This window comes from Elephas maximus, chromosome 8 (assembly GCF_024166365.1).
Source record: "Elephas maximus indicus isolate mEleMax1 chromosome 8, mEleMax1 primary haplotype, whole genome shotgun sequence".
NCBI lineage: Eukaryota > Metazoa > Chordata > Mammalia > Proboscidea > Elephantidae > Elephas > Elephas maximus.
The window spans coordinates 33214834-33224674 of record NC_064826.1 but is presented as its reverse complement, the minus strand read 5'-3'; the positions used below and the strand labels follow the sequence as shown (position 1 = coordinate 33224674).

Below are 9841 nucleotides of genomic sequence, written 5' to 3'. Positions count from 1 at the left end.
CTTGGCAGGGGCGGGATGTAACTCCCGGGGAGGATGCCCTGCGCTCCCGGCCCAGACGGGCGGTGAGGAAGCTGCTTTGCGCTCCAGGCCAGGGAGGGGCTGCGGGCCGGGGCCGGGAACTACCTCGCGGGCGGTGTCCGTACCCCGCCCCCCACCCCGGCCCGGCCGCGGGGCGGGGCTGGGTTCGCGCCGGGGGCCGCGACAGAAGTCGCAACGGAAAGTGGCCCCTCCCGGGCGGCGAGGCGGGGCGGGGCGCGACGGGAAGGGGCGGCCGCGCTGACCGGGACCGAGCTCGCCAGCCCGGCTGCAGCGGCGCGCACCGAGCGCGGCGATGGGGCTGGAAACCGAGAAGGCGGATGTCCAGCTCTTCATGGACGACGACGCCTACAGCCGCCACAGCGGCGTTGACTACGCCGACCCGGAGAAGTTCGGGGGGTCAGGCCCTGACCGGGATCCCCACCGGTTCAACTCACATCTCCAGGTGACGCTTGGCGCGAGCGGTAACCTGAACCTCAGGCTGGCCCAAGCCCCGGGCACCCCGTCCCCATCCTCCCTGCCCCCACCCCTAACACTGGTCAGCCCCACGGGGCCAGGACCCGCACCCCTTTCCTCTCCACGCTCCCTGGGCCGCCTGCGTAACCAAGGATTCGTAGCCAAATTCCCGTGCGCCCACAGTGGCCCTAAGAGAAGGTGCATACGCCCCAGCCCAAGCCCTTCCTTCTTTATTCTCCCGCCCCGAACGCGCCTGGTTCCGGGGGTGCACATTGGGTGACAGCTCGGGGCGGCCCCTGCGTCTTGTCTCCGCAGCTGGGCTTTGAGGATGTGGTTGCCGAACCGGTGTCTACGCACTCCTTTGACAAAGTGTGGATCTGCAGCCATGCCCTCTTTGAGATCAGCAAGTACGTGGTCTACAAGTTCCTGACGGTGTTCCTAGCCATCCCCCTGGCCTTCGCTGCAGGAATTCTCTTTGCCACCCTCAGCTGTCTGCACATCTGGTGAGAAGGGCCACACAGGGGTGAATATGTTTCTGAAACGTCGGGATATTCTTTGCCACCTGCCCCTGCCCTCCCCCCTCACTCCTCCCCCAGGCCTCCTTACTAGGGGAAAAACTCACTTCATCTCCCCAGATGTAATAGCAAGTACTGGGAGGCCTTGAAAGGCAGTGTGCTTTTTTAGAATAATAGGTTGGGTTGGGGGTTTAAACAGAAGACAGACTATCCTCTTTGCTCCGTGTAATTTTCCCTTGGATAAATAAGGGGAGCCCCGTGTGGAGCTGGAGACCTGGAGGCCGTGCTTCCTGCCACAGGCTGCTCTCTCATAGGGCTGTGTTATGACTTGTGTGTGTGGTTCTGGGCAGGGCTCATTTTTTTTCAAGATGTTTTATTCAGTCACCACCCGTGCTTGGGGTAAAACAAAAGTGATCTCTAAGCAGAATGCCACTGACAATAGTAATGGGGCAGGGATGACAGACCTGCTTAAGCATAGCTGTGGAGGGGCTGCTTCAGTCCTGCCACTAGCAAACAGCAAAGATGGGATCCGAGGAGGTGCCAAGGTGTGCAGTTAAGGTGAGGGGACTCCAGCACAAATGAATGAAAACTCCAGCCGAAGGATAATAATGTGAGAAGGCCTCTAAATGACTTTTTCACCCTACGAGGTACAAATAAGAGTAGCATCTAGTTAAAGAGAAAAGAAATATGGAAACTCATTGGACACTAATAGCATGTTTTGAATAACTTTATTCACACCCAAAATGCATCATAACATTGGAAAAACATTTTTAAGCAGTAACAAATTTTTGAAGGGAAAATGTCATATTTTTACCAAGAAGCTTTTCTTGTCACTTTAAAAGGTGGCTACTCTGAGAGGAAGAACATTCAGATCATCCCCAGTATTGCCACAGTTGTCACACTAAGGCCACCATGTCTCTTTTTAATCACTTTATCAAAACCTGATAAAGGATAAATAAAAGCTCACTAAATAAGTAAAGGATAAACAAAGAACACCAATTTAATTTGATCACTAAAGATGGTTAACAACTAAAATGTTGAAACTGCCAAAAGACTATCAGAGAAATGAAAATCTTTGTCTTTATACATGAACGGATCCACACAGTCCTATAATTTTGTCAGATTTATAGTTATCTCCTATTCTGACGTTAGTACCCAGATTTTTTCTTTTTTTAAAAGATGCCTAAATCAGCGTGTAAGTGTTTGGATTCCAGATTAGCAGCCAGTCCTATAACCTCTATGTCAGTGTTCTCATGTTCAAAAATGTGAAAAACAGAGTGACCACATAGCATATTGGGAAATGTTGGCTATGAAGCTATTTGGAAATATAAAGTGCCCTATTTATAGTCAACAAAGTAGGCTTTCCTAAAGCTCTTGTGGAAGAATTGGAGGGGAAAAAAGTCTTCATTTACCAAGCAGTGGAAAGATAGAAGTAAAATTGTAATTCACCAAATGATGTTTCTCGCCACCTGGCCCTTCTGAGAACTCGGGGGTGCTTTTGTGCAGTGCTTCCGTTGGTGAATTGTCAAACCACTTCTTTTTTAGCCACATAAAATGTGTTACTTAACTTCAGCTTGTTTTTTCAAATTATATTTATGTGGTACATTAATATTTAACTGCCACACATTTGTCATCAGGCAGCTGTGACTGCAAGTAAGGGGAGTAATTTAAGAAAAAAAAAATCAAAAGTTAGTTTAATCATGATAAAACCAGGGTATCATTAATAGATTACATTCCAATGATACAATAAGACCATCTCAAGGAAGCTTTATAGAAAGGCAGACCCATCTGAGTAAAGACTTTCGTTGCTGTTGTTTTGGGGGGTGGGGTGGTAGGAGAGGTAGGGAGCTGGGAGGAGAAGATTGTTTATTGTTTACAAAGAAGTTGATGATCAAAGCTATGAAAGTACAAAGTAATGGAATTTTGAACCAAGCTACAACATTATGACGAATCCGATTTTAAAATCTTTAAACAAACAAGAAAACAGAACCCAGGCTGGTGATACTGGATCCTAGGCTGGAAGTACAGGTTATATAGGGATCAGTGAATTGTTTGATCCCATACCACAGTCAGACTGAGATAGCTGCCTTTTGGCAACTGCATGTTATTGAACATAGTGATCACACCAAAGAAATGGGGTTGGAGCCCCTACACCCCTTATTTTTTTCTGGGATGTAATATAAGTAATATTTCTGGTAGAAATGCAGTAGTAGCAATCTCATTTCTAGAAGACATCATTTTTAATACAGGAAACTGTTAAGACAATGCAGTCTACGTAGTACTATAGTTAATACAAAGCTGAATAAAATAATCTGCCCCGAGAGCTTTATCAGCCAATGGAGGAATATATAATCTTATAGAGGATAAGATTTACGGAAGAAGTGTTGGATTGACCACACTGAACCTCAACCAAGTTTTGGGTCAGTCCAAATTGCCTGGAGCTTCTGAAGGGAAAGCACTGGGATGATGAGAACACAGTTTGGGTTTGATATCCTCTGATCCAAAGTGAGAGAACAACCACTTAAAGAGAATAAAATTAAAATGATTTCACCGTGGCCTGTGAACTGAAGTCCTCAAATGTGAGCAGCTGCACTTTGCTGAACTGGAAAATCCACTTTTGTCATATGCTTAACTCCCTTTTAGGACATGGAGATGGAAAGAGTTATGGGAATAGGAAAGTTCTTAGCCTAAGGTAGAGTGGAAAGGGCGTATACTCTGGCTGAAGAGGATTTGTTACGAAACTCTCTAATCTAAACTTCTGTCTTTTAATACGTCAATTTGAGGATATTTTGTTATAATTACTTTCATTCTATTTTCTGACCTCAAGATAGTTCCACTTACTAGAATGACAGCACGATATGGACATTTCCAGAGTGCATAGTAAATCAATCCCGATAGCCAGTATCTATATGATTTTCTGTTCTCACCTTAACTTGTAGCAATTTTCCCAAGGCTACACATCAAGTGAGAACTACAACGGGATAAGAAGTTGAAAGTTGCCATCATTCAGGTTTCTATTCAGACCATTTAGTTCTGAAACACCCAGTCATCAATTTCTTATAAAACTGATTAAAGTTTCTAGCACTTAGAACAAAACACAAGATAAATATCATCTGTGTAGACAGTCAATATGAATAATTCAGTATACTAAAAATATATCAGCAGATCTTTATTTAAGTCACATTTTAACAGCAATTCAAGAAAATCAATCTTACTCCTTTGTGCTTCCCCCCCCAACCCACCAGGTAATAATAAAGATTCCATTGAGGCCACCAGCACTACAGGAGAAATCATAAATATTTTGTGCCCAAAGAGCACTACAACAGAGAGTGTTACTAAGAGGATTACACTTTTATAAAAAAAAACTCAAGAATAGGTATACACAAGAAAACCATGTTCTTTGATGGTTACCAGGGATAGGAGGCGGAGGGTGGGGGAATCACTTACTAGATAGCAGGCACGTGTTAATTCTGGTGATGGGAAAGGCAATACACTATATGGGGGAAGTCAGCACTTGACCAAATAAATGAAGACACTGAGAGGTACACAAAAATAAAGGACAACTACAGTAAATGCTATCACATACACAAGTTTGCAACAACAGTAATAACAAACCAAAAATATGTGAATGGTTACATAGGTAGATACCTATGCTGTATGGATGTGGGAAGGCAAATGGGAGTAGATGCACGTGCGTATGTGGGTATATTTGTGGGCATATGTATATACATGTTTGTATGTGCTGCATATATATTCATATATATAGTAAAGCACATGAGGGCACACTTAGGGATACTTCCTAGACATATCCAGACATCTCATGGGATTGATTTACTGGGTTTAAAGGCTCAGGACCATAGTCTCCTGGACAACTAGGTCAGTTGGCATAACTTGATACATAAAGATAATGCTCTACATCCTTGTTTGGTGAGTAGCGTCTGGGGTCTTAAAAGCTTGCCAGTGGCCATTTAAAATACAACTATTGGTCTCTTTCCATCTGGGGCAAAGGAAAGTGAAGAAAATCAAAGACTCAAGGGAGAAATTAGTCCATAGAACTAATGGCCCACACAAACCACAGCTTCTAGCCCAAGACCAGAAGAATTACATGTTGCCTGGCTACCACCACCAACCATTCTGACCAGACAACAATAGAAGGTCCGGGTTAGAATGGGAGAAAAATGTACAACAAAACTCAAATTCATAAAAAAAAAAAAAAAAAGACCAGATTTCTTGGACCAATAGAGACTAGAGGAACCCCTGAGACTATAACCCTAAGGTACTTTTTAACATGGAACTGAAGCTACTCTTGTAGGTCACCTTTCAGCCAAATAATAGATTGACCTATAAAATGAACAGCACCTGTGAGGAATGTGCACCTTTAAACAATCAACTATACCAAACCAAATGGTCAACATTAACCCAAAAGCAAAGATGGGAAGGCAAGGAAGGGCAGGGAAATTGGATGGATGGAAATGGCAAGGGTGCTGACATGTTGCAGGGATTGTAACCAATGTCACAGAACAATTTGTGTATGCGTTGTTGAATGGGAATCTAATTTGCTGTGTAAACTTTCACCTAAAACACAATAAAATATTAGGAAAAAAAAAAAAAAAGAGGATTGCACTGGAAGTTAACCAGACAGGGGAAGATAATTTATGCATTAATCTTAGGAAAAGGCATAGAGGAAATATTATTTCAGGAAAACCTAGTTTATCTTAAGAGTTTTGGCATCAATTGCAGGGCTCTTTTAACTACACCACACAGCTTTTTTTAACATGTATAATTACTATGAAAAATGATTGATACAAAGCATAACAGAATGCTAAATTCATTTCAGTTTGAACATATAGTATAGATCAAAGATGTTCTCACTTAAAGAGCTTACATTCTAGCAGGAACCATGGAAATATAAGCATCTATGAGTTGGAATTGACTCGACGGCAATGGGTCTATTTATGATACAGTTTGGTAAATTTGAGGATTAAGAAGTTTGTTCCAGAACTTTGGAACCACCAAAAAGGAATACCTAAGCCATCCTGGTCCAAAGGGTACAGAAGTGGAATGAGACAACAGGAAAGGCTACCAGAAAGTAGAATCTCAAGGAAATATGAAGAGTTAGGCAATTTAAAGATTAGGGATAGGAAGCAGGTAGATAAATGTACTGTTTTGTTTAGTTGTGTTTTACTGATTTACATAGCATGCACCAAGGGAAGAAGATTACTGTTTATCATCTACGTGCCAATTTTTCAATCAGCATATCTTTTGTACATCTTAGCACTGTGAGGGTAATTGTTCATTTATTTGTTTCAAAAGGTCAAACAAACTTAGGTGAATTTAGTCATTATTATATCTTTCCATGCAAGTACAAGAGTCAGTGGGTTTATTTTGTAACACCGATAATCCCTACATATCTCTCTCTCCCTCCATTCCAGGATTATAATGCCTTTTGTAAAGACCTGCCTAATGGTCCTGCCTTCAGTGCAGACAGTATGGAAGACTGTGACAGATGTTGTCATTGCGCCATTGTGTGCAAGCGTAGGACGAAGCTTCTCTTCTGTCAGCCTGCAGCTGAGCCACGATTGAACACTTGGACACCAGGTCTGGAGATTTAGAGACTGTTAATACTTCTTGATGGTTATAACACAGAAGCATTACTGCTCTGTTCATTTCTCATCTCTTCTAAGTAAGAAAACTGTTCAGATGGGCAACCACATTTAGAAATGTTTATTGGCAGGTCTTTTCAATTGATGCTTTTATAATTAATAGCCAAGGATTTCCTATCCAACTTTACAGCCAGAATTATACAGTAGGTTGGCAACACTTTCATGTTAAAGGCAGTTTCTGCTTTAATACAAAAGTATTAAAAAATAAAAATATAAATTTTATAGTGATGAATTTATAATGCTCAAGGGACATTTCTCTCAAAATACTACAACAGTTTTGTGCACAACTGCTAATGAAAATATGGGATTTATTACTTTTTTTTTTAACTCATGGAGTATTACTTTTTAAATTGCCTTTACAGATACATTTTTGAGAATAATTAGAGATAGGCCATATAAAGACTCTAGAAATAGTAACAGAAGAATATGGTGGTGACACTAGCTATCAAGTATAATAAAATGAATAAATATGAAAATGTATTCCTTTAAATAAGGTATTGTTAACCTATAGGGCTATTTAACAAGATTTTTCATTTTACTGTATATTTTGTACTTAATGTAAATGTTGCTCTAATCAGATTGCTTTAAAGCACTTTTATTATATTTGTAATTTTGTTGAACTAATATATTCATTGTATATATTAAAAAAAAAAAATTTTTTTTTTTTTTTTAATATATACAATGAGTAAATGTATCTCCCGCAAGGAACTTCATCGATGAGATTGCATTGCCTTGATTGTATAAGCATATATATATTATTTTGGAATAGAATGTAAAAGACCCAAATACAATGCTTTCCTTTGTAACTTTTCCAAGCAAAATCTTCAAAGTTTTATGAATGATATGTATCTGGCCACAATCGTAAAATAATCCATATCTAATCAGTATTTTGTCGTCCAGGAGATACTTTCTGTCTTGTAGTTAGAAATTAAACCTGTATTCTATGTCCTATTAATGTTTCACTTCACCTTCAAGTAATTTTGGTGCTATTTGATAACATTTCCCAATAAAGGCTACTTCTAGCAGTTAGTACAATTTAAGATACAACCAGACACTGAGAGTTGTTAACTTATTAGATCCATGCTACTGAGCTACACGCATAAATTAAAAACTGACAGCTACAAACCTTTAAGATGTTATATAATGCTACAAACTGTTATCAGGTTGTATAATATGACTTTTGTAACACAGTGTAAAATTATTCTTATCATTTTTGAACTGCAAGGTCCTATTTCAGTGTTATAATTCACTGTTGCTTTAAAAAGGCTTATTATTTCAAAATGATAGGCATGTACAAAAAAATGTCTATGAGGCATGTGAGTGGCTTTTAAACAAACATTCTATAATATACACCTCTTAAAAGTGTGTACCTTAAAAAAAAAAAATAAGTGCTCAAATTTTGGAACCTGAGTTAACGTTCCTTTGGAATATCTTCATAGGTAAGAAATCTTCATCCAATGCAGATTAATTTGATTTTTCAAAATAGCCACAACTGGTCAGTATAAAAAAGATGATTAAACTAGAATACTACTGGGGACCAAAGCATGCAAATGATTAAATTATGAAACTTGTATCGCTTTGAAGGTAGTTACGAGAGACATTTTAAAACTGCCTTAGGCCACTGTAGCATCCTTGAAAAGACACTCAAGATCATTACCTATTGTTATAGCAATACCACTCATTTGGCTGCATAGATTCTGTTATGTTAATTTAACAAGTCAACCAGTCTTGTGACTGTATAGTTACAGCTTGTATTTAAAATGGTTTATAAAAATGTTTAGATGTATTGATTGGCCAAAAGTATTTGATGAATCAAATATCTGCTTTAATAAATCATGAACTTTTATCTTTTCAAATAGCCACTGGCAAGTTTTAAAACCTAAGTAGGCTCACATATAACAAAAGGTACCACTTAACATTACATATGATTTCCTTACTTCTTACTTCCAAAATGTATTTTTATTGAGATTTGCTAATAACTGTTTTATTTCAAAGACTCAAATTTTGTACCAGGTGGATCCAGGTTTCATGTTGGTTCTTTTTACTATTTGTGGGGAGAGGGAGGTAATGAGGAAACTTCCTCAGTATACATAATAAACTTCCTGAAAACACATAAGATGTGTTGAATGCTTTTATTTCATTAATATGTAACTGATCAATAAGAACCTTTTCAATCTAGTGTTTACCTTATTTAAAACTCCTAATACATAATAAATACATGAGTAAATGCTAACTTGGAAATGTATTTATGGAAAATTGTGAGATTGGTAATTTAATTCTTTCTTTTCCCAACATTTAAAGAGGTTCCATATAAATTTTTTCCATCATTTGATGATTGGTATGAAATGGTTTGTTCACAGACCCACAATACTTCATCTTCTTATGAAGTAGTCTCTTTTTGCTAATCCTAAATAAACTTACATTTCTGTTTTCAATTTTTTAAATGATAAAGTAGTAACAGTATAAATCACGTGCACTTGGATACCGGTACCATAAAGCCAGAGTAGAGTCCAAAATTATTTTTGGAAAGTGAGTATGTGAAGAGTAGTTGCTGATGTTGGCATACAGTTTCTTGTGTCAGTTAATCTGGGAAAATGACCAACCTTTAATAATATGAAGCAGGTATTTGCCTTTTTCAATGTGTTTTCTAGCTTTAGAGAACTTTAAAACTCCCTTTTTTGGATAGGGATCCATATCCCATTAGTTTATTTTGATGCCTTTCTTGGGAGTCTGTTAGAGTGCAGTAGAAACAGCCCTGCCGTAGGGGTCAGACGTACCAGTTTCAGCAATGCTATTACTGAGGGGTGTCACCTCCAGGAAATGGTTTAATCTCTAGGTCTCAGTTTTCTTATCTTTAATGAAAGGATTGGACCAAATGACCTCTAAGGAACTCCCCATCTCATTGTTTTCTGCAACTTCAATAGGATGACCATTTGACTATGTATATACAATCCAATGTAGCTCTTCCATTTAGGAGTTTTTAAAAATCAATAGACTATCAATTTGAGAGTTGGTATGCTTTTTTTTATGCTATATAAATACAATTAATGCATGTACTTTACACTCTCTGATTGTGAAACTATGTTGCTTTCCCTCTTCATGACGAGGATTCCTAACATTTTAACAACTCTGGCTTTATTATTGTGAAATTTTCTGCTTTAATTACCATTT

The 9841-nt window shown here is 39.1% G+C and overlaps 1 protein-coding gene across 2 annotated transcripts; it reads left to right on the top strand.

Annotated features, from left to right (window-relative positions):
• The first annotated feature begins 236 nt into the window (after positions 1-236).
• CAV2 (caveolin 2) lies at positions 237-8814 on the top strand. Of its 2 annotated transcripts, XM_049894193.1 has the most exons (3): positions 243-481; positions 808-995; positions 6440-8804. In XM_049894193.1, exons 1-3 carry the CDS (start codon positions 332-334, stop codon positions 6588-6590), a joined length of 489 nt encoding a protein of 162 aa, XP_049750150.1. In that variant the 5' UTR covers positions 243-331; the 3' UTR covers positions 6591-8804. The 2 variants fall into 2 exon arrangements, with proteins under 2 accessions (XP_049750151.1, XP_049750150.1); XM_049894194.1 differs by lacking the exon at positions 808-995 and having other exon boundaries at positions 237-481; positions 6440-8814.
• Positions 8815-9841: the final 1027 nt, after the last annotated feature.

Excerpts from the sequence above, each read along its gene's own strand:
- CAV2 (XM_049894193.1), top strand. The coding sequence starts at position 332 with ATGGGGCTGGAAACCGAGAAGGCGGATGTCCAGCTCTTCATGGACGAC. Across the intron at positions 482-807 it reads GGTTCAACTCACATCTCCAG|CTGGGCTTTGAGGATGTGGT; the intron begins GTGACGCTTGGC and ends TTGTCTCCGCAG. Across the intron at positions 996-6,439 it reads CTCAGCTGTCTGCACATCTG|GATTATAATGCCTTTTGTAA; the intron begins GTGAGAAGGGCC and ends CCTCCATTCCAG.